The sequence below is a fragment of the Pseudocercospora fijiensis genome (genome assembly GCF_000340215.1).
Source record: "Pseudocercospora fijiensis CIRAD86 unplaced genomic scaffold MYCFIscaffold_7, whole genome shotgun sequence".
Taxonomy (NCBI): domain Eukaryota; kingdom Fungi; phylum Ascomycota; class Dothideomycetes; order Mycosphaerellales; family Mycosphaerellaceae; genus Pseudocercospora; species Pseudocercospora fijiensis.
Window position 1 is genome coordinate 463,999 of NW_006921538.1, and position 26,212 is coordinate 490,210.

At 49.6% G+C, this 26,212-nt stretch overlaps 6 protein-coding genes across 6 annotated transcripts; 2 read left to right on the forward strand and 4 right to left on the reverse strand.

Annotated features, from left to right (window-relative positions):
* Positions 1-1,882: 1,882 nt before the first annotated feature.
* Positions 1,883-2,719, reverse strand: MYCFIDRAFT_64415 (uncharacterized protein; the record flags this gene model as incomplete). Its single annotated transcript, XM_007930689.1, has 1 exon — positions 1,883-2,719. One exon carries the CDS (start codon positions 2,717-2,719, stop codon positions 1,883-1,885), a length of 837 nt encoding a protein of 278 aa, XP_007928880.1.
* Positions 2,720-7,145: 4,426 nt separating this feature from the next.
* MYCFIDRAFT_216023 (uncharacterized protein) lies at positions 7,146-8,084 on the reverse strand (the record flags this gene model as incomplete). The annotated part of the gene is made up of 1 exon (XM_007930819.1): positions 7,146-8,084. One exon carries the CDS (start codon positions 8,082-8,084, stop codon positions 7,197-7,199), a length of 888 nt encoding a protein of 295 aa, XP_007929010.1. The 3' UTR covers positions 7,146-7,196.
* Positions 8,085-8,985: 901 nt separating this feature from the next.
* Positions 8,986-14,779, forward strand: MYCFIDRAFT_87872 (uncharacterized protein; the record flags this gene model as incomplete). Its single annotated transcript, XM_007930820.1, has 5 exons — positions 8,986-9,204; positions 9,965-10,054; positions 10,780-13,375; positions 13,730-14,079; positions 14,135-14,779. 5 exons carry the CDS (start codon positions 8,986-8,988, stop codon positions 14,549-14,551), a joined length of 3,672 nt encoding a protein of 1,223 aa, XP_007929011.1. The 3' UTR covers positions 14,552-14,779.
* A 749-nt stretch (positions 14,780-15,528) lies between these two features.
* On the reverse strand, positions 15,529-20,996 carry MYCFIDRAFT_51786 (uncharacterized protein; the record flags this gene model as incomplete). Its single annotated transcript, XM_007930655.1, has 4 exons — positions 15,529-16,126; positions 16,180-18,191; positions 18,258-20,865; positions 20,937-20,996. The coding sequence occupies 4 exons, from the start codon at positions 20,994-20,996 to the stop codon at positions 15,761-15,763; spliced, it is 5,046 nt and encodes a 1,681-aa protein (XP_007928846.1). The 3' UTR covers positions 15,529-15,760.
* A 1,531-nt stretch (positions 20,997-22,527) lies between these two features.
* MYCFIDRAFT_87869 (uncharacterized protein) lies at positions 22,528-24,608 on the forward strand. The gene is made up of 8 exons (XM_007930821.1): positions 22,528-22,653; positions 22,776-22,783; positions 22,842-22,888; positions 22,943-22,962; positions 23,020-23,031; positions 23,149-23,423; positions 23,504-23,591; positions 23,651-24,608. The coding sequence occupies exons 1-8, from the start codon at positions 22,642-22,644 to the stop codon at positions 23,999-24,001; spliced, it is 813 nt and encodes a 270-aa protein (XP_007929012.1). The 5' UTR covers positions 22,528-22,641; the 3' UTR covers positions 24,002-24,608.
* Positions 23,790-26,203, reverse strand: MYCFIDRAFT_208411 (uncharacterized protein; the record flags this gene model as incomplete). The annotated part of the gene is made up of 16 exons (XM_007930822.1): positions 23,790-24,041; positions 24,082-24,282; positions 24,323-24,534; positions 24,588-24,706; positions 24,735-24,762; positions 24,806-24,883; positions 24,909-25,018; positions 25,050-25,166; positions 25,236-25,264; positions 25,304-25,360; positions 25,404-25,545; positions 25,589-25,686; positions 25,736-26,017; positions 26,067-26,078; positions 26,107-26,118; positions 26,143-26,203. 16 exons carry the CDS (start codon positions 26,201-26,203, stop codon positions 24,031-24,033), a joined length of 1,569 nt encoding a protein of 522 aa, XP_007929013.1. The 3' UTR covers positions 23,790-24,030.
* Positions 26,204-26,212: the final 9 nt, after the last annotated feature.

Genomic DNA, 26,212 nt, shown 5'->3' on the forward strand with positions numbered 1-26,212 from the left:
AAGAGCCCTTAGTGCATTTCGCTAGTTAAGCTTACAATTACGTATATAATTATTATACTGCTTGCGACTAGAGCCGTTAAACACGGTATAGTCCTTAAGCTTAGCATCCTTCTTTTAAACAGTTAGTAAGGAAGGTCCTACTACCGGCTTAGCAGTTATCGAGGCCTTCTAAAGGCAGCGGAGCTCGAGAAGGTTATCCTTTAGCTACTGCTCTTAACGTAGGGCAATAAGCCTATTTTAAGTAGCTTCTTAAAGTCTTCCTACTAGTTGTAGGCTAAAGGCTAGTTAGTTATATCGTCGGTTAATAATGTTGTTAAGAATATCGTTAATAGGCAGTTCTAGGTCGTTACCTAGAACTATAGGTTCTTTAGTAGGCGCTATGCTACTAGAGTTATTATTGCTAGTGCTACTAGAGGCGCCGCGGTTGTTGTTTCGTAATAAGCCGGCTATTATAATAAGGGGTAGCAACGATAGTATATTATAGCCCCTTATAGTACGGATATAGCGGAATTAGTAGGTATCGGCCTAGTACGATTAACTTAGTATAATAGGCCGTATAGAAGGCCTTACTTAATAATTGGTACGGTTGTTTTTAATAGAATAGTACGTATAGGTCCTGTTCTTCGGGCGTAATATAGTTAAATCGATAGTTTTCGTAGCTATACCGCTAAAAGCTTGAAATAAGGACTATCTAGCTACTGCCCTTAAAGGATAGATCGAATACTATATAAGAAGGGTATATTAGTAGGTAGATAGGGTAGTAGTAGGTATAAGTAGTATTCGATAGAGATCTAGGAGAAGAAGGAGGAAGGTAGGCTAGTTAGCCTAACGCTAAGCGCTAAGCCCTACCTAAGGTACTAAGACCCTAGCTTTACTCGGCCTAGTTACATACTAATTACGTATAGCCTCTTTAGCCCTAATATACGTAGCGAGCTCTTCCTTTAGCTTATATTCCTTACCGCTATATAGTATATATAGGTTATAAGTATACGGGTCCGCGAATCTAAAGTGCCTCGCCTTCTCTTCTACTATACGAATACGGTCGAGACACACCTCGCAACGATAGTCCCTCGGATATACTAGTATATAGTTGCCCTTCTTTCGAATATACTCGTCGAACGCCTCTACCTTCTTTAGATAAATATCGAGCTTAGCATTCTTCGCAATTATCCTATATTCTACGGCCTTATATCCCTTCCTAATCTCCTAGCGTTATTCTAGCAACCGCTCTATTACCTTATACTAAGCGTTTATCTCGGCTCGCTATTTCTTAAGCTACTCTATTACCTTTAACGTCTTCCTCGGATTCTAAAGCCTCTTTATAATAGGCTCTTTATCTTCTTTAACTAGTAACGGTTTACGCTTAATAGTAGGCTCGGTCTTAACAATAGGCTCTTAAGCTGTTAGTAGCGGTAGTATTAGTAGCGGTAGTATTAGTAGCGGTAATATTAGCGACGATATTAGCTTAGGTTTAGACTCCGAGTCTAATAGCTAATTACGAGTTAGTACTACTACTACTAGAATAACTAGTATTATTACTTATCTACCTCGATTACTTCTACGCGCTTCGCACCTATTATTATATAAAGAAAGAGCTTAGAACACTACAAAATTGAAAATCTATATAGGATCTATATGCGCCGACGTATAGCCTGCCTAAATATGAATATACCCACTATTCAGTCTACCTATATTCAAGATCATATTTAACTAAATATAAATATATATTCAAACTCAATATTCACAATTCAACATCTATGCAACCAAAGCGACTACATTTCATATAATCTATGCAGCGCATCCTAGAGCACGGTGCGCTCCATACATCAAGAAGACTCTATCGAAATCCAGTTCTCACGCTCGTCCAATGTCTTCGTCCCATTCAAAGCGGAAGCCTCACGAACCATGGCGCGTTGACTGGCTTGTTTCCTTCGTCCATGATCGCAGCGTTCACCATGAGAGTGTTTTGGCCTCGAGCATGCGAAGCTGTGACTACCTTCTCATCCGTGCCTGCCTTTGAGAACTCGATCGACTTTGCATCTTGTGCAGAGATCTCGCCATCATTCGCCCAGTCCTTCATCATAGCGCCGTAACCTTCGTGGATGTGCCCGAAGCAATGCATCAAGGGTTGAGTGCTCTCAATAGCTTTGTGCAGATCTTCGCAGCCAGCATGCTCACTTCCGGTAAAGTCAAGACTACCTTGCGGAGGACCATGCGTCATGACAATATCAGCTTCTGTCGGAATATTCCAGCGCTTTTCGCCTCGCTTGTAACCAAACGCCCACTCTCCACACTCCGGCTGGTAGGGCGAGACAAAGATTTTGAAGGTAGCGCCATTCTTGAGCGAAAAGGTATACAACCCCTCCGTAAGGTAAGTGACATTCGCGGCTTTGGCAAGAGATCCCTGCATAATGTCTACGGCCTCCTTGTGGTCGTCCTTTTCGTCTTCTTGGTCTTCTTCTGGCTGTGTTTTCCAGTACTCGCTGTCCAGGCTCAGATCATGATTGCCTGCAATGACCAGTTTGAGCTCCGCATCAAGATCGCCGAGCATTTTGAGAGCTCTCTTGTATGGACCGACGCCACCGACTTGTGTAAGATCGCCACAGTGGAGGACGACGTCGACTTTCGGGATTTTTTGGCAGAGGGGGTAGGGCTGCGAGGCATCGCGTTCGAAGTTGTGGGTGTCTGAGAGCACTAGAAAAGATGTTGGAGTGGCCATGACTGCTGCTGAGCTTTTCTCTGTGACTGTTGTTCTGACGCAAGATGTTGTATGTCTCGTAAGTCCGATCAAGCTTGACTGATGGTGAGAGGAAGAGATCAGGACGCAGCGAATTTAAGTATTGAAGAAGTGCTCACGTTAAAATATTCTGTCCTCAGAAGTCAATTTGCTGACAGTCGCGCTGCTGTCGTGTGGTGCAGTGCTTATCCGGGGTTTCTTTAGTCACTTTACCCCGCTAATCGCGGGGATTTGGTCTATACGTAAAATCGGCTTTTCTTAGTAGGCTATACGTAAATATCGATATAGTAGTAGGTTCTAGTCCTATATAGATATCTAGGTATATATAGTATTAAACCGCGAGTCTAAATATTATATTAGCGAGGTTCTTCGAGTATATAGTAGCTATAGACCTTACTGCCGCCGATTATTATATAATCCCTTAGTAGGCGCGTCTACCTCTATTCTAGCGCGTATTCTATCTCTTTATAATATAGTATTCGCTACTATTACTATTACCGTCGATATAGTAGCTTAGAAGAGTAGAAGGAAGAAGCGTATACGTACTAAACGGCTTACCGAGACTAAGAGGCTCGAGAAGGTAGTAGAAAGGGTTATATCGAAGGCTTAAGAATAGAGGTTACAAGATAGGCGCTTTAGTCTAAAAGAACTATATAAGAGTAAGGGCGCCGAAGGCCTATATTCGCGTATTTACTAGCGATTGCGAGGTCGTAGTTTATACCTAGGTCGCGAGCTAACTAACACTAAACTTAGCAAGAGCTAGGAATTAGCGCTAGCGGACTATTATCGAGAAAGAGACGCTATAGGCATATTTCTTCCGGTATCGCTTATTATAGTAGTTGCTATAGATATACTAAAGGACTCGCTAGCGGCTAACTCGCTAGCGGCTAGTAATAGTGCCCTCGTAATAGCACTATTCGGTATAGACTAGGCGGACCGCTTCCTAGCTCGATATAGCCTTAGTAAGGTTAAATCTAAACCGATTAAGAAACAGCGTAAAGAGGCCTACGATCTAGCCGTTATAGGGTCGTAGTTTAATCGATTTGAAGCTATATTGCGGCGGTTAAAGGTAAAGCCTTAGAATATATAGAATTTCGACGAAACTAGTTTTCGGATTAGAATTAGAGGCTGCGAATACGTAGTAACGTAGGACACGAAGCGCCGTATATAGACTAAATGCGATACTAATCGTACTTACGTTACTATTATCGAGATAGCTAACGCGTATAGCAATGTAATAGATTATTAGTTAATTGTTAAAGGTGTAATAGTATAAGAACGATAGGTACCGAAGGAAGGTAAGTCTACTACTACTACTATTACTACTTCCGAGTCCGAGTCTACTGCCTAAGGTAATAATAACGTTACTTACTAACTATATCCTCGTTATTAGGCAAGGACAACTTCTTAATTACTATTAACGAGTCTAGATATATAACCGACGACACTGCAATATACTATATCTGCTAGTTTAAGCGCAAGACGAGGCCTAACAATCCGAGCGAATAGAGGCTGTTATTATATAACAATTATAGCTCTTACTACTTTAAGGAATTCGCTGCCTTCGCGAAGAGATATAGGATTTAATTATAGAGCCTACAACTATACACTTTACACTTTATATAGCTATTAGACGTTATACTATTCTAAGTATATAAGACGAGGCATAGATAAGTAGTACTCGAGGCTATATACTACAGTATTAGTAACTTTAGAATACCTAAGTTTATAGAGGCTCTTTCTACTATTCGGGCGAGGATATTTACTTCCTATAATATAAGGTCGGCATTCCGTAAGATAGGCATATTCCCGGTAGATAGGGAGGTCCCTTATCGACATATTCGAGAATAGTATAGTACTACTACTAGAGATTGGAACTAGGAATTAATTTAGGAGTCGCTAGAATAGGAAGAAGCCTAGCAAATAGAAGCCTTAGTAATAGTAGAGGAGGCGATAGAGGAATACCTTATTACTATTAAGTAAGGCCGTTCTACTAATCCCGCTATTATCGACCTAAATAGCTAGTCTTACGCTAATAATCGCTACGTTAAAGAGGACCTTAGAAACTTAATTGCTTAGGGTATATTATCGTCGCCTCTACTAAACTAATATAGTTATATACCGACCCCCGAATTGCCGCAATAGCTACTCGTTGCTTCGATAAGCCCTCGTACGATTAAAGTATCGCATAAGGCTATATAATCTCGCCGTAACTTCCGACGTTCTTATCTAAAGCCGGCTCTAACGGACCTCGCTTTACTATCGCCCTTATTTAACCTATTCTCGTTATCCCCTATAAAGGAGGCTTAGGCTATCTACGACCTATCTATTAAAGCCGCTCTTTATAAAGGTAAAGAATACAAGCGTAAGTTTAATACTATAGATACTATCGAGAAGGTATAGAAGAGGCAAAAGGAATAGCCTAATCGCCTTATTCGAGTAGGTACTATTAAGGCTAATAAACTCCGCTCTTAGCTTATATAATAGGATAAGGAAATAGTACTCGACACTTAGTAGAGGGGACTACGAGACGCCGAGACTACTATCGCTAAGGCACGTGCCTATCGATTAAAGTGTAGTAAGGCCTTCTATATTGTCTTTAATAACAATAGTAAAGTTAAGTTTATAGAAGTAGTATTATAGTTAGTCGCTATCGATAAGCCGCCGCTATTACGCGTCTTTAACCTTTAACTTCTTAATCGCGATAATACTATTACCTATAAAGATAGTACCCGCAAAATCGGCGATCTATATATAGATATTATTAAGAGATATAGGCGATATAACGAGGTTAGCGACGATGGCACCGTTACTACGACGTAGACACCTATACAGCTAATATCGCTTCCCTTACGTACGTATAACTCGGACGAAGAAAGCGACCTTCTAATATAGCGCGACCTCGCCTCGAAGCAACGATTAAACGGCTTAATCTCTTAAAAGCCGGATATACGTTTAAATTAGCTTAAATAGATAGAAGCGGTGCTAGCTAAGAACCTGTTTCTATAACTCTAGCCTTATCTACTATACCCTCGCTACTAACTAGAGGCTACTTAGAAGAAGAGATATTTCTATAAAGCACTAAAGAAGTCGGCTAGGTATAAAGGTAAGGTAATAGCAACTAGTAGTATAGCCTATCTAGTAAAGATTAAAGACATATAGGATAGTAGCTATTATAGCTAGCTATTTACTCTAGCGTAGGAAGTAGTCTTTATATACTCGAGATATAGGCCTACTTATAAAGTCGTAGATTATATAATTGACGCTAAGTATACGCTAAGACGGCTACTACCTAATATCTACGTTGTTTAGTCGACAATTCTACCTCTATATATTTACCTATCTATTTACAAGCCACTTATTAGTCTATATCCCGATAATAGCACCCCTATCGAACGTTTCTATCGAGATTTACGTATAGATTACTATAGAAAGCGCGATTTTACGTTTGGCTTAAATCCCCGAGCTAGGCGAGGGGCGGAGTGTGTGACAGAGCCTCGGATATGCGACCTCGTTTGCTGGACAGCGGGCCGGGACCTACTGGCACTTTTGGGGGCGCGCCAAGAAAAGAGCCTGTCTGTTCTTCTCAGGCTGTCCTACCCGTCATTCGAGGAGGGCGGTGCTTAGATTGAGCAAATATGTTATGAGTGCATCTGCCTTTGTAATGCAGAATGCTCTTCTTTGTCACGTTATGAGCATGGCTTCTCTCGGATCAGCGAGGCTAGAGCTCATGCCAAGACCCAGCCTGATTCCGCGTGTGTCATTTCTTTCGCAAAGGGATCTCCAGCAACCACGGCGGTTTGACCGAGATCTAAATCACGATTCCCGGCCAAGACGAGCCTGAGATCTGCGGCGATTCTTGAGAGGAAACTCATAGGATTCAGGGCCGCCGACTTGATTTAGATCGCCGCAGTGGAGAAGGACCTCGATTTTACGGTCCAGACCAGAGTATGGAGGTTTTTTAGTGGGTATTATGGTTTTTGAGGGATCGGGAACGGAGTTAAGGTGTCGGAGAGGACGAGTAATGTCGTTGGAAGCAATGAAAATTACATTGTTGTTGTATTTATTCCCTGAGAACTGGGCGAGAACCTCGACGTGGCTTGAAGTAGTTGCGATCCAAGATGCAAGATCTTATGCAGTGGACGGAAGGAGTGATGCTTCAGAATGTTTGGCATCATAATCTGGCTTCCGACTTGGCAGTGAAAAAATTAGCCGAGGCGAGTGATTCAGGCACATCCTCACAAGGCTGAGCCTTGGCATCGCACCTGCCAATGTTTCCTCGTCGTAGTCGAGGCGAAGCGGTTGAGTGAGGCTTGCACTAGCTCACATGGGTCAAATCAAATATCTCGAGGCGCTCGGTGATTTACTGTGACGTGGATGACCCTGGAATAGCACGTACACGGAATATCTCGTAGAACTAAATGCCATTATGCTCGTATTCATGCTACGTTCCCTCCATTCACTGGGTACTGCTATATCCCTCCTCATCCGGCAATTCATCATCTGTCAACTCATCTTCCATATCCCTGCCTACATCTGCGCCAATCGCCTCGAAATCATCTCTTTCCGCCAAACTTTGGATGAGAACGAGACCCTCTTCTTCAATTTCTCCTAGATGGCGCATTAAATCGCGTGACTGGCCATTCTCTTCCTCAAGTCCGACACGTCCACATAAAATGATTTGCTCGATAGTACGAGCCAAGAGGCGGTAGTCGCAGTCATAGCCTATCTCACCTATTGTACAAGTGTCACAAGGCTGGATTTCAATCCGAACGTCGCGGAGGCTCTTGAGGCGTTGGAGAGCACGTACTAAAGGAGAGGAGGCGATGCCGTTTCTCTCCAAGCCTCGACATGTTGTGCTTTGTAGCTGAGCTGGCAAATTCCAGTCGGGAACCCCGAGAAGGAGCGAGTCAACCCTCGTCTGTGAGCGATTTGGTGCCGTGTTGAAGTTCCGAGGAGTGCATCCGACAACGGTGATGGTCCATGGCTTGAAGTGCGGCGACTCTGAAAGCTTCGCTAGGAGGCGCAGTGGGTCGATCTCACGCGCATCGATACGCAGATGTACCAAGCGGCGAAGAGCAGAGTCTTCGGCAGCTGCCTGGAGCTGCTGTGTGTGAGCGGCACTGATGTCGGAGAATTGCCAAGTTGCGGATTTCAGAATGGAGGCTCTGCCAGTGGCGACGAACTCTTTCGAGACAGATGGCAGGCCGATGTTGATCTTCGAAGCTTCAGTAGAAGTCTTTTGATCGACTGTGATTGTGTGACGTGCTCCAAGGAAATCGAAAATACGGCAGCGAAGCTCTGGTGGAAGGTGCGAGAAGCCGACCGAGTGAGATGGTTGGGCCATGATCGTTCTTGTCTGGAGTGGTGTGCTGGTATACTCTGCTGAAGTGGGAGCTGTGGAGGTGGGCTGATGTGATGTGAGCGTAGTTGGTCTCGGTCTCCCTGCAAAATGCGGCTGTAGCTTGATGCAGCTGGTGCTGAGTTGGCGCGGATAGTGAAGTGTTGGAAGAGAGGATCAGAAGAGAAGATACCGTATTATATATACTGACGCTGCACAGCTGTATTCGCGTTTTTTAGTTTCTGAGGACGATGCGGAAACATGGACCAAAATGTCCTCATGTGCCAAGAAAAAGCCAAATTCTTGTAGTCACTGAGGACTGTACTGAGGACGTTGGCCAAGAGTAGTCGCAATGATTTCGTGATTGTCGTCTAGCCCAAGTCGAGGGTCGCGATGATGACCACTGAGGCTACCGCGGTGATGCGAAAAATGATGGGTCACGTGGTGCGGCCTCAGCAAGCTCGAGCAGACCAAGGCAATTATCTCTCAACGAAGAAGCGTGGGCAAGCTCGCGTGGAACATGGACAGGTACGTGATCGCGCCTCGTGAATGGACTCCAGGCCACAGCGTTGACCTGCAACGAGGCCAATGGTTCGCAAATGTAACGCCCGACCATTGGATCACGTACCCTCCATCCGCTCAAAATTGCCACGGAGGCCGGCCCACTCCGCCTTGAACGCTTGTCTACTTCGGAGCTTGCACCTCTAGGCCACCAGAAGCCAGATGGAAGGCGAGGACAGTAAGGACAGTATCGAGACGTGGGAGGTGGCATGTCGAATGGCTTTATATATCCGGCTCCTTGCCAAGACCGCGGCCCAATCACTGTCTATGAATCCAATGACCATTACGACGGACGATCGAAGACATATCCCGAGCTTTCGCTCCACGTATACCCGATGGCTTCGAGATGCCCTCGTGTGCTCCAGACTCCAGGTTCTCTGCATTCCTTCAGACCCCAATCCCGGCGCTGGACGAGCTCAGAGGCCCTCTGGAAAGCTACGTGTACATTATCTTCATTCTCGTCAAGCAGGCGGCTATTTGCTCGGCCAATGAAATTGAGAAACCTCCGCATCTGCTGCGCTTCTCTTCTCATGTCTACCCAGATTCGGATCAAGCGCTTTGTGAAGTAGAAGCTTCCAAATTCCGATCTGAGCTGGGCATTTTCGAGTCGAAGTATTGCAGGCATGCGATACTGCCAGTTTCGCGAACTTAAGTCGATCACAAGAACAGGTGCGGGCGATTTCCATGGCTTGAGTCCTGGATCTGAGATCATCTTGATTGCATTTGAGCCTTGATCGAGCTCTATGTAGCCATAGACTATGTTGCGAATGTCTGCTGGCAAGTCGAGGAAGCGAAATGATCCAGGCCAGAGAGCCTTGCGCCTTGAAGAGATCGTTGACTGCCAGGCGGCCTTGAAGTTACGCTGGGGCTGGTGTTTCCTGGTAGACGCAGCAAGAGTAGTTCCTTTGCGTGATAAGTTGCTTTCAAGTGCGCCGCCGTGATTGGATGCGGCGCAGAGAGTGATTCGTTTCGCCTGGTGGGAGATGGTAGGCCTTGCGTACGAGGGCTCAGGCCTGTTGTCAGCATTTATTGGGCGGCGGAGATTTCCTGGCTGTCGCGCAGTCCTTCGTCGCGATGGATGCGATGAGCAAGATTCACGATGGCCTGAGCGCCGAGCCGTGGGCAGCTCGCTGTCTCGCTTGTCGCGAGATGCCATCATTGCCATGTCTGTTGTCGTGTGAGCGATCGTGTCTTACCCCCCTCAGTCGCGCGTACAAGCAGATATATGTGCTATGAAAAGAAGGTGCTCATTGCAGTATAGGCGTCATCGGTACGAAGTAGCATATCCAGGGTGCAGTCACACCCAACATGATTACCTTCTCCAGCAAGCTCCAAAGCTGTGGTTGAGGAGGAGCAGCACCGAGCGAGAGGAAGGGAAAGGCTACAGCAGGCACCCGGGTGGTAGGCGGTGGGCGGTGGGCATCGGGTGGTGGGCGCATCTTGGCTACAGCCTGCGACTCGACGCCATCTTCACATATGACTCTTGCTTATTCGAGGCTGAAAGTGTCGAGTGCTGTATAATCGCCTGAGGATGCACGTCAAAGGATGTGTGTCGAGGTCAAGGCAAGCTTGGCAGGGCCGGGAAGGAGTTCCCAGGAATAGTTTTAGTCGCGGAGTCAGATCCGACCCAATCACCGAGTTGGGCACAAATCAGTGGTAGATGGGCATGGGATGACATTACGCCAGACACAGAACACAGCACAGAAACACTGCGTCCAATCTGTTTCGTCCTTACAAACGCTTCGATGCGACCGTCACCGAATATCGCATGCTCGCTCTCGCCAGCTCATGTGATTGCGACCAGAAGCCACAGCGTCGCGCGAGTCTCCCCCTTCTAGCCTATCCCACAATTCCATTCTGGCACAGGCAGAGGGTTAACAGCACCGCGGAGGAGCATCGCAGTGGCGGCGGGGGCACGGCGACGACCGCAGTCGAAGCACAAGCGGCACCAATGCCACCGACCAGGACACAGGCCGAGCACGAAGCGCAGGAACGCAGAACCAAGGCATGTTCTCCATCCCTCTTGCCCGCATGTCCGCATACGCCCTGCGCATACGCATACGCATACGCATACGCCTGCTGTTGTGTCCATACCTCATATGCAGTGACAATTCGCTGACACCTGATACCACGTCAACAGCTCGCCAATTCCTACCAGTCGCTCCTTAACGAGTTCTCCTCACCTGACCTCCAAATTGTCGGCAACTACCAGCTTGGCCGCTTGATCGGAAAGGGCAGCTTCGGCAAGGTCTACTTGGCCACGCACAAGCTCACCAATGGAAGCAAGGTTGTCCTCAAGAGTGCGAAGAAAGACGATGCCAATCTCGCGCGCGAGATCCACCACCATCGCCAGTTCCTACATCCACATATTGCGAGACTTTACGAGGTCATCGTGACCGAGAACTTGGTATGGCTGGTGTTGGAGTATTGCCCTGGCGATGAGCTGTACAATTACCTGCTCAACCATGGCCGCATGGAGACAGCCAAGGTGCAGAAGATCTTCACGCAACTGCTCGGCGCAGTGAATTATGTGCATGCGAAAGGCTGTGTGCATCGAGATCTGAAGCTGGAGAACATATTGCTGGACAAGCATGAGAATGTCAAGCTGGTTGACTTTGGTTTCACGCGCGAGTATTCGGGATCGACAAGCTATCTACAGACTTGGTGCGGCACTGTGTGTTACAGTGCGCCGGAAATGCTCAGGGGCGAGAAGTATTCGGGCGAGAGGGTAGATGTCTGGAGCCTCGGCATCATTCTGTTCGCGCTGCTGGCCGGCGAGCTCCCTTTCGACGATGATGATGATTCTGTGACCAAGGCAAGGATCTTGAAAGAAGATCCTGTATACCCGGATCACTTTCCCGAGCCTGCAAAGGACCTTATCAAGAAGCTGCTATCGAGACGACCGCTCCTCAGACCTTCGCTGGCAGATATACTCCGCGATCCATGGCTCTCTGACAATGCTCCGCAACAGCAAGAGATACTCAAGTTGCAACAACCACCGCCCTTCACGACCCAGCTTGAGAAGGATGTCCTGCAGCGACTTCGCAGTGCTGGTGTGGACATCGACATGATTATTGAACACGTCTTGTCTCAGCGGTGCGATTCGTTGGCTGGCTGGTGGGCACTCCTACTTGAGAAAGAGCAACGAAAGGAGAAGCGGAGAGAGCGTAAACGTAAGGAACGAGAAGCTGAAGCCAAGTCGATTCGGAGGTTGAGCGCTGCTAGTGGCAGGTTGCTGGCCAATCTTGGTGAGATTCACGAAGGAGAGGAGAACGCCATCCATGATTCACCGCGTTCGAGGGGTAGAGTTCGTGAGCGCGCAAACGGCAATGCGCTGTTAGCTCCAGACCTGCCCAAGGTGACGGAGACCAAGTCGCCCGCGCCTGATGGCGAGCAGTCGAATTCTCCCAGGCCGGCCTCAGCACACAGCAGATCGCGAAGCAGACCTCCACTGCCTCCTAAAGATTACGGGAACCTTAAGAATGCTGTCCGTTCTAACAGAGCATCTTCGAGAGGCAGTCAGAGCATGCTGCGAGTTGTTACTACTAACCCAGATCTGCTCAGTCCTGCTTACGTGCCGCCGGCGCAGCGCAAGAGGAATAAATTTGCCCCTCCTCTACGTCAACAACTGGCATGGGTTAAGCATTTATTCACTGGCGAAGCGCTCAAAAGAGCCAAGTCGCCGGCTAATGCAGACAAGAAGGGCAAGGGCCTCGATCCCAACAATTTACCGAATGGCAGAGTCGGGCAAGAGAGAGGCGACCTGAGGGACCTTCACAGAGTCTCCACCGGGCCATCCACGATAGCAAGGCGGAAAAGCGTTGGTCAACGCCCGGAACTCCACGCAAGCAAAACCTTTCCAGCGAGACCACGGATCAACACTACTTCGTCAACTGGAAGTGGTGCCAGTGTCCGCGCCAAGAGAACCAGTCTGAGTCCAGGCACTTTGACACCTCACTCTTCATATCGTCGATCCTCTGTCGGTCTCAGAGGACGAAAGTCGACCTCTTCCTCGGTTTCGTCCATTCGTAGCACATACAAAGGTGGTCACCAGCATACACACTCGAAGGCCTCGAGCACATCTAGTAATTCTGTCGCGTCGCCTTCAGGATTGTCGTCCACATCCGGATCTCGGCTAGCCCGGTCACCGCATAGCTCAGTCAAGGTCTTACCATCGACACCTACAAATACCACCTTCCCGTCTGGCATGAGGTTCCAGAGGCGCCCGCCACCATCCGACATTGGCTCGCTGCCAGGCCTTGGCGTCGAAGGCAGAAGCGCTTTCGGCGCCATCCCTCCGCCATCATCGCCCGGTCTCCCCGTCTTTGCGAGGAGGAAACGCTCCATCTTCAAGGGGCCAATGAGTGGTTCCCCAAATGCCCACCCTCGCGCTCCTGGTGGCAGTCGGTCCGCCAGCGTTCCAGGCAGACCTAGTAATGAGCTTATGCCTGGCGTGACCGAAGAGGACGAAGAAGAGGAAGAGGAATACGAGGACGAGCCTTTCGGTCCAGAGCTGAACACAGCCGTCGATCAGGGTACGGAAATGATATCGGAGCCCATATCACCGCTCAGTGCTCTTCCTGGAGAAGACGACAATCTGCTCGAACCGGTAGATATCAAGCCTGGCGGTGTACCGCTCACGGCCGAAGCACTAAAGCGACTCAGCGAAGACCAAGCCAAGAAAGAGGCTGAAGAGGCTTCTCTCGAGGAGGAGAAAGAGAAAGCGGACAGCTTGTGTAAGGCAGCTGCTCCTACATAATGTTTTGTGTTTGCTGTATGCATCTTCGAGCATTGGCGAGGCGTCTTTGTACTATATCTTGACTCCAGCGTGGAGTTGGGAGCAGCGAAACGAGTTTTTGAGCGTTGCGACGTGACGGCCTAGGTCCTGCACACCTTACATTCGACCTTCCGTCCTGACGAGGTCTGTGCGTGTACTTATATAGATACCCCTTTTACCGCCCTCAACTCCCTTTGAGGCGGAGCGCAAATGAGATTCATTCGAAAGAAGTCGCCTGTACGCGCGCGCGGCTGCTCTTTCCACTTTCCATTCTTCCAGCAAAATCGTTCTTGCCTGCTCAAGGTGGCTGCAGCTGGTCTTGGCAACGCTCAGGAAAACAACACGGCTCGAGGATTTCCAAATTTCGGTCACATTCATCGTGTTCATCGCTCACTATCAGCACTGCAACAATCACCACCATCTACAAAGAAGAAAAGGTACCGATCCGATATGAATCGGCCGCCGTCGCCCTACAATCCGCCGGCTGCGTGGCTAGGCTTCCTGGACTTGATTCCCGAGTATTTGCTGGACGGCTCCGCGTCGTCTAGAGGCAAAGTCATAGCTTTCCTCGACATGACGGCGCGACATCTGGAAGCACGAGATCTGCCAACAGCGGCCACAGCGTTGGAGCTGCAACAAACCATCGAGGAAGGACATTTAACAGTAAGCAATCCCAATGCGCGACCGCATCTGAACTCACCTGCTAACATGTGCATAGTTACGAGGCATGACGCCTCTATACAACCTAACATCTCAACGCGATATAAGAACGAAAGCCGTTTCTACAGCATTACGCGCGCCTGGCAGCATACAACACAATTTACCATTTACAAGCGATTTACACGCAAGCAACCTAACATCTGACAACAAACTCTCGGCACCCGGGAGCTTGACATCTAACATTGACCACCTACCTGGTCTTATCGATGACATCGTTAACAATATTCCAAGTCACATGTGGCGTGGGCGTGGGCGTACAGCATTTAACAAGATCGCCTTCTGGCTGGCAGATGTCGCGGAAGAGATTGTGGAGAATAACAAGAATGTATTGGGAGGGGAATTGCTGTTGGAAGCTGCGGCCAAGTTCAATTCTGCTGCAGGAAGCCTTTTCGATCTTTTTGAATGGGAGGCGTGAGAAACGATCGAGGATGTACAAGAAAGGATGATGGCGTGTTCAAGTTTACAGACACCTAATCAGGCTGGGTCTTGGCACAGGGTGCCCAGCCTTGTTGGCTCGAGACTGGCCCAGCTTGCACGTGCACGCCGCAATGCAGCTTGTCTTTGAATTGATGAGAAAATTGAAGCGTGTAGGATGGTTTCTCAGATAGACCCGAGAAGAAAAGACGAAACCCTTGTTTCTGTCATAACGTCCAAGTTTCCGTCTTGCCCAAACGAGAACGCGTAAACACTGCACCAAACAACAGCAACGCAACTGTCAGCAAATAGACTTCTGAGGACAAGAAATTTCAGATACTAATCCTCTTCTACGTCTGCGCTCCTACCCCAACCCAAGTCGGAAACCAGGTCACATCATCATGCCAAACATTCGAGCGTAGAGAGCGGCTTCCATCCTCAGCCTCGTAAGGAAAGATCTTCCTCGCCCCTTCCGTCCACAATATGAAGTCTGCAACTACTTCAAACTACGCCGAGTTCCTCGGCCATTTCCGGAGCAACTTGGAACCACCACCAAAATATCCGTCCTCTTCACTACTCAACAGCCTTTTCATCCTCTCCGACACCTATAACTTCGTACTCCCATCTCTAAACCGCATACCACTAAAACTAACGTCCGTGCTTCCTTCTCCACCGCAAAAGCCCAACTCAAATGCGAGCCCTCGGCCCAGAATCCCACGCAAAAAAAAAATCATCCTTAAATTTCCTTTTCCTTTCCTTCCAAAGAATCAACGGCGATTGTGGGGGCGGAAGGCAAAGGCCACCGCACATAAGATCTGCCAGGCATACCCACCAATAGCAACGTGTAGTCAACATTAACACGCTGCGAAGTGGTCGCTATCACAGAACAAAAGTTGCTTACTCCTCATTGCAGTGCGGACTTCTCACTCGACGTAAAGAATGCGTGCCTAGTCAACTGGTACCGCGAAGAAGAAAGATATAAGTAAAAAACCACTTCCAGACCAAGAAGCGACCTAATGCTCTAATGTACAACACCATTAGTACAGTGCAGCCACGTCACTTTTTGCTCGCTTCACAGTCTCTTCTTTCACAAAAAACTCCCGCTCGACCCATCATGCGAAGGCGATACTGGGGAATCTGTCACAAAAGCTGTACCAGCCTTCCTACACTCATTTCTTTCTGCTCACGCCTCAAAAATGTCGCTAGCTTCTTATCGGAAGCCGCCTTGTACTGGAATGCCGTTGGGATGCCCATAGCCCGTAGGCTGTGGGTTCATGTAGCCCGTTGGCTGTGCCTGGATCGGTCCTTGGGTAAGCATGAGTCTGCTTTGTCCAAGAATTGGACCGCCCTCCTCCTTTGGCGCATTTGCGGCCTCCCTGGCTTTTCGCTCGTCGTTGTCACGCTTGAGCTCCGAAATAGTGGCAGCTTGTTGTGACATGTAGTTGATCATGAATGGCATCGTGAAGTCGTTCAAGCCGTGGCGCCATGAAATCTCCATGACAGTGTGAAGTGGAATGAGCTCGTAGCAGGCGTAAAGCATGCCGACGTAGCATTCCTTGCTGCCAATGTCGACGAACTAGAGAAGTGGTCAGTAGACGTCACGCCAGTATAGAGTGGACCAGAACTTACATATCGCAGTAGCTCCTCGACGACCTCGGTCTTGCCAGAAATTGCAGAAGTCTCGATGGCATCCTTGTAAAGCTTGTCTTGCTTGGAGAGGGCGATCGACTTATCCCATCTCTTGTTCTTGCGATAGATGCTCGCTGCGATTTGTCGGAAGAAGACGAGGTCATGCTTCTCTAACCGCTGAGCAAGAGCGACAGCCTCGTAGTTGTCAAAGTTTTCGACGCTGTCACGGAGCTGCTTGTAGTCTTCCTCCTCGATGAGCAGGTCGTTGATCGCGTCATTGACAGCGCGCTTGTTCTGCGACTGCACGTTGAGCAAGAACGGCTTGATCAAAGGAATGTTGTCCGACTTCTCGAACATCTTCACGACCCGATTGACGTCGATGCGAGGAGTGAGGGCCTGCAGCAAATCTGTGATCAAAGATGGCTGTTCTTGCAGATAGAAGTTCAATGCGCGGTAGTAGATCTCCAAGTTGGCCACCTTGACAATGATCTCCTTGAAGCTGTGGTGTTCCCAAGCATCGGCAGCGCGCTCCATCATGGCCAACGCGGCGTTGTCATGCTCGTCGTAGTGAGTGTAGAGGAAGACAAGCTCAGGCCAGAGATGAGCTTCCTCACAAGCGCGGATCATCTTAGGAATGTTGATACGGCCCCAGAAAATGCGCAGGTGCTCCATAACACGGTCTGGGTGGTACTTGCTCAACGCAATGCCAAGTTCCGTGAACATACCCATGTGGGCACGCTCGAGACCAAGACCAGCCTCGAGAAGCGAAATAAGCTCGTCAAAGTAGCCATTGCGCTCGTATTGCTTCACAAGGTCTGTGAGCTCCTCGGCGTGGACAATGAGGTTGAGGCCACAGATCTGGGCGAGACGGAATTCCTTCTTCGCAACACAAGCCTCGTTGACCTGTTTCCATACCTTGACGCTGTTGGCCTTGCGTGCGCATTCCACAGCAGCTTGGTAGTCCCCAAGATGCACAAGAGTGGTTGCGAGCTTGGCCCAGTTTGATATCGAAGAGAAGAAGATCTTGGCAGCCTCGTGGTAACCCTCTGCGTATGCCTTGTCACCAGACTCCTCAATATTTGCGACATTAGTGCCGCGCAAAAACTCTTCAAGCTCTGGCAGCTGGTTGGTGCGTGCGTAGCAGAAGGCAAGAGCAGTGTCGATCGGTGGCTCGCGGAGCGTCTTTCGCGCCATGCGAAGGTACTTGATCAGATCTTCGTCCTTGCCCGCATGTGTTGCGATCTCGATGACTTCGTTGTAGTTTGACGGATCCTGAGCACGAATGTAGGATTCCACCGAGTCAGTGATACGCAGACCATCGAGCTGAGCCTTGGCGACCTTGCTCCAGACCTCTGGCAGCTCAACCTGCTCGGCGTACTCTTGAGCGCGGTCGATGCTGACAACGTGGTCAACAAGGACGTTGGATGCATCGAGATGCTTGCCGGCCTTCTTGTAGATGAGGAAGGCCTCTTCGTACATCCCGACTTCGATGCATTGTTGTGCAATGTCATCAGGGGTGTAGTTGTCAAGCTGCTGGATGTAGTTCGCAACACGACCACGGTCTGACTTGGCAGCAGTAAGCATGAGTAGGTTCTGCAGGTTCTCGTTGTCGGAGAACGTAGATGGCTCGAGGATGATCTTCTCGAGAAGCTCAATGAGCTCAACTGGCATGTCTGCGTCGATGAAGGCCTTGACTGCAATGCTGACCGTTTCTGGGTCGGTGCTTTCAGGCACAGCAGTCGAGATGACCTGATCCACAAGAGAGCGACGATGAATGTTGTTGTCGGACAGCACGTAACTCCATATTTCCGGATCGCTTCTTTGAAGCAAGTATCGCGCTTGCGCTCTGAACATGGCGTTCTCGTTCGTGATGCTGATAAGCTCGAGATCGTTTTGGCCCTTCTGGTAGGCAATGAAGGCAAGATTCGGATCGCGCTTCTCACAGTACTTTCCGACAATGAGGGTGTCGTACTGGTCGTTCTGCTTGAGGAATGCCTCTGGATTATTATTACCTGGAAGGAGTCAAATGTCAGTGTCCGGATTACAGCAATTAGTCATGTTAGTGGAATTGAACTTACTATCGATGTAGATCTTGGCCAGCGCATTGAAGACAGCTTGCTGCTGAGATCCTTGGGCCAAAGTCTGCTCAAGGAACGGCAGCAAGAGCTTCAGGCGATTGCGTGACTCAACCTCGGCAACAAGCTCATCAATCGGAATGCTCTGCGGTGAGACAGAGTTGAGCAAGCCCTTGATGATGTTCTCGTCACAGTCGACATCGAGAAGGCCTCCAATGACTCCTGGTGTTCTCGCAGGGTTCACGCGTTGGACGTACACCTCGATAGACTTGAACTGTTGGTTCTTGTAGAGATAAAGGACCAAGTCGTGGACGAAGTTGAATCGGTCGCAAACGATGATGAGTGGGAGTTGCTCGGTCAGATTCGCCTCCTTGAGGAAGTTCTTGACCTTCTCCGGGTCGTAGTGGTTGCTCTCTCGGCAGACGCGCTCAACCTCCTGCAATTGACCCATAGTCGTGGCAGCCTCGATGTACTTGAAGGTGACTTCATTGTCTTCGCTGAGGTTGACGATACCACCAAGGTAGAAGTAGAGACCTTCGGCTGTGCGGTATTTCTCGAGCAGGTCAATGATGCGGTTTGGTCCGAAGAGATCCGAATACTTCTTGGCGATGTTGATGACAGCCTGGAGGTTCTGTCGAATGTTAACCTTCAGCATCTCATCCATGCACTCTAGTGCAAGGTCGACTGTAAGTCGGCCGAAGTAGTTGATCAAGAACTCTTCGCTCAGCTTGTCGGTCTGCACGATGCAGCGCTTGATTGCGACTGGATCATCATACGACTCTAGAGCTCGAGAGAGCAGGCCTGCCTTCTCGCACAAGTCGGCGATCCTGTCCTTGTCGTAGTATGAAAACATTTCGTTGCCAAGGATGGCATCAGCGACTTGAGGTGCGTTGACAAGGTTCATGGAGAGAAGACGAGTCTGCAAAGCTCCTTGCTCCGGCTTGTTGGCAGCCAAGACATCAAGCAAGAAGGCAGTAGCCTGTTGTACCATTCCTTGAGACTCGAAGATGTCGACTGTTCGGTCGATGTCGATAAGGCTTGGGTCCTCGCGAGCAATGTTTTGAGCTAACTCGGCACCCTTGTCCGGCGAAACTCTAGTCACATGCTGCACCAAAGCAGTGAAATCTGGGTTGTAGCCGACCTGGCGGGAGTATGGCAAAATCTGGTCAAAGTTGCCAGACTCTGCCATCGCAGCAATGACCTTCTGGGCTGCACCAGCTTCTTGGTAGATTTGCTGCGCAAGGGCAACATCATGCATGCGCACAAGATCACCCAGTTGTTCGGAGCAGCCGAGCTTGCCCTCTTTCATCCATTTCTCGAGCAGATGCTTGCGGTTCTGCTGGAGCACCGGTCTTGCAAGCTCCATTGTCTCGTGCTCGTTGAGCTTGCCCTTATCCAAAAGCATGCCAAAGTATTGCAGGATGACTGAGAGCTGGCCTTGCTGCGCAGGAAGAGCCTTGAAGCGCTCGATAGTCTGCGCTGTCCGCAAAAAGCCTTGTGGAGAGTTCGCGGCAGTCTTTGCAGCTTGCTGGTAGTCTCCAATGCTCAACAGCTGATCGAATCGCTGCTGGTAGAGAGAGTCTGCGCCAGGAAGTCCAGCTCTTGACGCCAGCTTGTACGCAAGCTCTGCATTCTCAGGATTTTGCAGTAAGTATGGTATTATGGTGCTCTCGTCAACGCTGACTGAGAGCACCTGACCCTTCCTGTTCACACCGACGATGCCCAAGCCATCTCCGTCGCCCGCGGTCGTGAAGATCGTGTCGCTCGAAATACGGTTCATGAAGATTGTGGTGCCGGTCTCGAGATCGAAAAGGTGGATGAAGCCATACTTCGTCACAAGATAGATGACTTTGTACTTCGGAGAGACCTGCATTGCAACCGGGAAATCGTTCGTCGCCTCGGCAGGGAAGTAGATGTCGACGGCGCGCTTGGTGAAGGCCGGGTTGGGTGCTTGGTGGTCAACCTCGACAATGTGCAGCTTGGCACCAGTTGCGGATCTGTTAGCAAAAGTGAACAATTTGGTATCTGCTGGCGCATCCTCCAGGTGCAGAGTGCCGAAAGCTGCCGCATGGCCCTCAATAGCCTGGCTAATCCCACGGTCTTTGGAGTATAGCTGCATTGCGCCAACCACACGGCCCTGCTGCTGGGAAATGCCCACTACAACCATCCACTTCTCATCATCGCTGACGCGGTAGTTGATGATTTGGCAGCCAGAGAGATTCTGGTTGCGGTCAAACATCTTCGTGGGCGTCACAGCTGAAGGGTCAAAGATGTTCCAGTGGTAGACGCTGGTGTCTGTCACGAGCCCGAGCGAAGTGTCATTGAACCACTTCCAAAAGACGACGTCTTCTGTCATGGTAGTGCTCTTGATCTTGCTCTTTTGCGCCAAGTCGAATATTTGCAGTGTCTTGCCGCCAGCCTTCAACGCAATGATCTCTTTGCTCCAGTGCATGATGGCACTGTCTGCCTTGATCGGCCGGCGAATGACACTGTTGTTGTTCTTGAGGTTGATGATGATGACCTCGGGTTGGGCAGCGCCCTCTGTTGCTTGCCGCACACATACATAGTGATCGGATTCGAGCGTGCACGAGTTGAAGCCTATAGATGCTGGCTGTGTAGGAAGTCAGCGGCTGAATTGTTTGGGCGCAATTGATAGCGCCCTTGCATGGGATTGCATCTCACCAGTATGCCCACGGAGGTGAGTTGGAGATTCTCCGTGAACTTGATTGGGAGCGGCGCCATGGTCGTATCAAAGTCGATGGAGCGACCTCATCCGATGTTTATGGTTTCCGGCGCCGCGCTGTTCAGGAGGCCTTTGGATGTCGTAGCCGCGCGCGCTCTTTGCGCAGATAGTCCAATCTGTCTATAACGGGTTGAAAAGAGCGAATGGGAGTCGTGACGGCGTGGACGGAAAGTAAAGGTGGAATGCTGGGGAGATGGAGTACGCAAGGAGAATGCGCTGCGTCGTTGCTTGCTGTAGACAGCTTTCTCTGGGGCCTGCCAGTGAGCTGCCGCGCGCGCCCAGACACGAGGCGTTCGCAGTGCACGGGAGCACCCGCAATGCCGTCACCGTCACTTTCACAAGATTGACATTTCAGAGCCTTCACCGGCTGGAATAAATGTTCGGTATAGCTTTGCAACGAGGAGTTTATGGATGCTAGTAAACGTTGCTGCAGGCGGCTCGGCTTCTTGTCCAGCTCAGAACCGGAATGAGCTCAATAGCCAACTCTTTGTCAACGAGTTCACTTCACCAATTGAAGAGGTGAAAATTATGAGCCCTCATCTAGCCTGACAACACTCAGCTTCACCTTTCTACCATGTCCGCAGACGGTAGCCAAACGGCCATAGATGTGCACTCCATTTCCGAGCAACGCACTGTCCGTCTACTCATCATCGTGTGTGCTTTACGGGAGCAGGTCACCACATAGATTCGCAAAAAGAATCCGTCTCGACTGCTGCTCCAACCATCATCGGCCGCCGACATCAGTGCCTTTCTTCTGAGGAAACCTGAGGGTCAACTTTATAAGAGAGGGTGTCTGATGTTATCTTGTGGACTGTGGACGCAGCTGCAGCAAAGGCGCTGTAATAGGGTCTGGGCGATGCTTCCCTGACGACCATGAGCATGTACGCAAACTTCAACTCAATTAATTCCAGTGTAGTCCTGTAACTCGTCGTTTGCAAGCCGGGCTGATAAGCACGTGACTGGCAGACACGTTCACATGCCGATTTGCCTTACCTGGTTGTCAGGCCACTGGAAATGTTCCATCGCCCGACAGTGCCAAGGTAGCATCTGCCTTAGCCGGTATCTATTAGATGGGCCGCAACGAAGAGACCACTCTGGTTGTTGTAGTAGAAACGTGGCACATTATTGCTTCACTTTTTCGACCTCATGTAATATTGACGACGCGGCCGCGACGTGACAGGTAGCGCCCAAAGAGCTGGAGCTGGTATGCGCAGCTGAGGTGGCTGATGGAAGTGCCGGGATGTGTTCAAGATTCCAAGATGACGAGCTAGCAGTGCTGTCATACGTCCCCGTCGACAAACATGTCCACGTATGCCTGTTGCGATATGCGCTGTTATGCAAGTCGGGCGCGAAAGAGTGGTGCTGCGGCGTTTCGTTGGTCGATTCTTTTCGTTTGTTAGGGAAGGGAAGGAAAACGCTCAAACACAGTTCGACAGTGAAGCTGCAGCCGCTGAGTAAGTCAATTTTGGACCCCTGTTCGCGCCTTCCTTGCCGACGAATCTTGGCGCGGTGACAGACTCCAACTTGAGACAAACACAACGAAGCTCATAGCAACACACTTCTCCTCCGACCCTTTGCGCGCGCCGTATCGATCAATACAACTCCGCAAACCTCGACCGATATCAACCCCAGCAGCAGCACGAGATGGCCACCGAGGTATGTTAGACACACCCTCCGACAGCTGGGCAGATTGCGCAAGCACACATGCCTGTTGAGCAAACTGCCTCAACACGACGGCTTCCATACATGAACAGATCGCTGACTTTTCCGTGTCACAGCGCGAGAGGTAAACACTCTTTCGACGTCGCGTCCGCTTCCGGAACGCCCACTGACACCTGCCACAGCAAGACTTTCCTCGCACGATTGTGCGAGCAGGCTGAGCGCTACGATGGTACGTCATCGCGATATGGAGCTATGTGCGACACCTGCTAATTCTGCGTTGTAGAGATGGTCCTCTACATGAAGGTATGCGAGGGAGCGTGCGATTGTTGTGAGGAGTCTGATGGCTAACAAATTCGACAGGAAGTCGCAAAGGTACATTCACTCCTCCCGATAAGCCCAAAACGGCCACCACGATCGCGAAAGCAGGAATATTACAATCTGCTCCACACAATCCATCAAGATGCGTCCAAACATTGACATGAAATACAGCTCGGCGGTGAGCTCACGGTCGATGAGCGCAACCTTCTCTCAGTCGCCTACAAGAACGTCGTTGGTACGCGTCGTGCCTCGTGGAGAATCATCTCCAGCATCGAGCAGAAGGAGGAGGCCAAGGGCTCGGACAAGCACGTTGGCATCATCCGCGACTATCGCCAGAAGATCGAGACCGAGCTCGAGAAGGTCTGCCAAGATGTTCTCGATGTGCTTGACGAGAGCCTCATCCCCAAGGCAGAGACCGGCGAGAGCAAGGTCTTCTACCATAAGATGTGCGTATTGGCTGCGTTGGTCTTTGAAGCGCGACCATCCCAAGTACTCTCGATCAAAATACTGACCATGTGACTCACAGGAAGGGTGACTACCACCGTTACCTTGCCGAATTCGCATCTGGCGAGAAGCGCAAGACCGCCGCGACCGCTGCGCACGAGGCTTACAAGGTACGTCGTCTCTGTGCTACTTTCCACGTGCATGTGATAGGCACTGACTGTTGCTCTAGAACGCCACCGACGTTGCTCAGACCGAGCTCACCCCAACCCACCCTATCCGCCTGGGTCTGGCCCTCAACTTCTCCGTCTTCTACTACGAGATCCTCAACTCGCCCGACCGTGCATGCCACCTTGCCAAGCAGGCCTTCGATGATGCCATCGCCGAGCTCGACTCGCTGTCTGAGGAGTCTTACCGCGACAGCACTCTCATCATGCAGCTCCTCCGCGACAACCTCACCCTCTGGACGTCATCGGACGGTGGCGAGCCAGACGCCGCTGCAGGCGAGGCCAAGGGCGAGGAGAAGGCGGCAGAGCCAGCCACCGAGCCTCCAGCAGCTGCTGAGGAGAAGCCAGCGGCTTAAGCACATTCATCAAAGTCTTTACCAAATCATCAGCGTACGGCTTTTCGGGCGTTGGCGTGTGTGTGGGAGCGTGGAATGACGATGCATCTTTTCTCTCAACTCAAACAAGATTGAGCCAGAGATGGGATGCAGCATGGGAATCTTAACGCGGAGAGAGAGAAAGGAAAATTGTGAAAGCAGCGGAACGCCAGCACCCGAAGTCGCCCACAGCAAGTCTCTTCTGGGTTGATCTTTGTCTGACCTGGAGACACGAATGCAGCTTTTCCATTTTCTTATCAACACTACAACAACAACAAAATCTCTCCTCGCCAAACAAACCACCCCAAATTCGTGTTTTGTTGTCTGCTTTTGCGAGCGGCTCGGTGCGGTACTCGAATACCCTTGAGTACCTTGTGGCTTTTTTTTTTAGTTTGCGTCTGTCTTGCTTTTTTCGTATGCGATGTATGTTGTTTCTTTTGTAAAAATGTTTCCTCTCTCGACATGGAAGAGTTACATTTTTTTCAAAAAAGACGACGGATTCATTCTGACGGTCCCTACCACCCAAAGCTAGCTAGCATATATAGCGTTGAGCAGTATGCAGCGAAACGAATATGAAACAAAAAATCTTAAATGAATATTTGTATCAATCAGATGACTCGGAATTATGTGAAACTTTATAGGTCTGCTTTTTTTTCTCTGGATAATTGGGTTGAGGAAAGATGGATACTATTACTTTTATCTGTTTTCGGCACACCATTCCAACAATCTTCACGACAACAGCTCTTGCCTGGTATACAACGCCTACGGCTCCAATTACTCGTCCACAGCGTTTCGCCCACTTGCACGTCGTGTCTTGCGAACAGGTATACGATCAGGCGGATACGCTCGGCTCGTAAATCAGCACTTCGTGTGGTGGCGTAGCATCTACAGTGGAATACCAGACGTCAGCACGGCCGGCCGGCAGCTGGAGCGAGCGACGGTGACAATACTTACTCCCCTATCGTTGTTGGCTGACATGGTATCGTCGGCCTCGTCAGCCTCGCGCGTTGACGCCCATCAGACCGGCCACGACTTCTCGGACTTGGACTACGGATTTCGGTCTTCTGCAGAAGCTGAGGTATGGAAAGAAAGGTGCAGCATGTGATATTGCAAGAGTCACCGAGTCCAAAAAAAATGCGCCGGTCAACTATACCTTATGTACAAGTCAGGCTATTGCGGAGACAGGATTTCTAGGATCCTGTTCCTCCTAATGGACTATTCTAGTCGCCTGCGATCTTTTCTGCCCTAGCGAGGAAGGCTGACAGCTTAGAAGAAGAAGAGGACGACCATCGGATGACTTGGTTTCGCTGAAGTGGCGGAACATGATGGGCTGGTCTTCTACTTCTGAACGTCAATACATGTACGCACGCAACGGATCAAACACAATCAATCAATGAAACCGCATTGGAAGTCTCTCTAAAATTTATGATGCTGGTTGGTGCTGGTCGTGGTCCGTTTCCAAGGCATGTCGTACAGCTAGCTCGTGGCATGGCATCTAAATGTATCAGCGCTACTTTCGAGATTCTCTGCATTCATTCTTCGGCAGAAGTATCCTCTTCATATAGCTACATACATCATGCTTAGCTTGAGTACATGTAAACACTCATATGTGTGGGGGAAACAAGTCAAGTCGAGAGCTTGTAAAGCCAGGGAACTTTGGATGAACGCTTCCAATTAGACAATTCTCCTCGAATCTTAAAGGCGTGTCCATGTCACAGTCAAGCTTTCTAAGAATCAATTGGCTTTGCTTTCCAGCTGAGGATAGATACGTTGCCTCATTCAGGAAGCTAGATGGAGCGACTCTTACAGTCCACTTATGTAGGCAGTCCTTAAATCCAGCCCGGCTTCGATCATTGCAGTCCATTCCCTCTGCCAGACTCAACTCCATCGAAATGTGTAAGAAGTCATTAAGGGAAATCGAGGACACTACTTTCATCTCGATCTGAGCTTCTGTTTCTCGGGCAATGGTGTGAATCAGGACACGCACGTTCACGAGAACTTATCTAGCACGTCAGAGATCGATGCTAGACGGTATCGCAAATGGAACCTACTGGCTCCACTGAAGCACATTACACTCGATGCTGAACGATCCTCACTGTCTGGCTGAGAAAATCACCTCTTACTCCTTTTCAACGGCTTCAGTTCTTGAAGCACAGTTCCGTCCTTTCTCAATACGCACCACATCGTTCACTC

Bases quoted from the DNA above. Each gene is read 5' to 3' on its own strand.
- MYCFIDRAFT_87869 (XM_007930821.1), top strand. The intron at 22,889-22,942 runs GTACGTCATCGC...TCTGCGTTGTAG, and splicing joins GCAGGCTGAGCGCTACGATG to AGATGGTCCTCTACATGAAG. The intron at 23,424-23,503 runs GTGCGTATTGGC...TGTGACTCACAG, and splicing joins AAGGTCTTCTACCATAAGAT to GAAGGGTGACTACCACCGTT.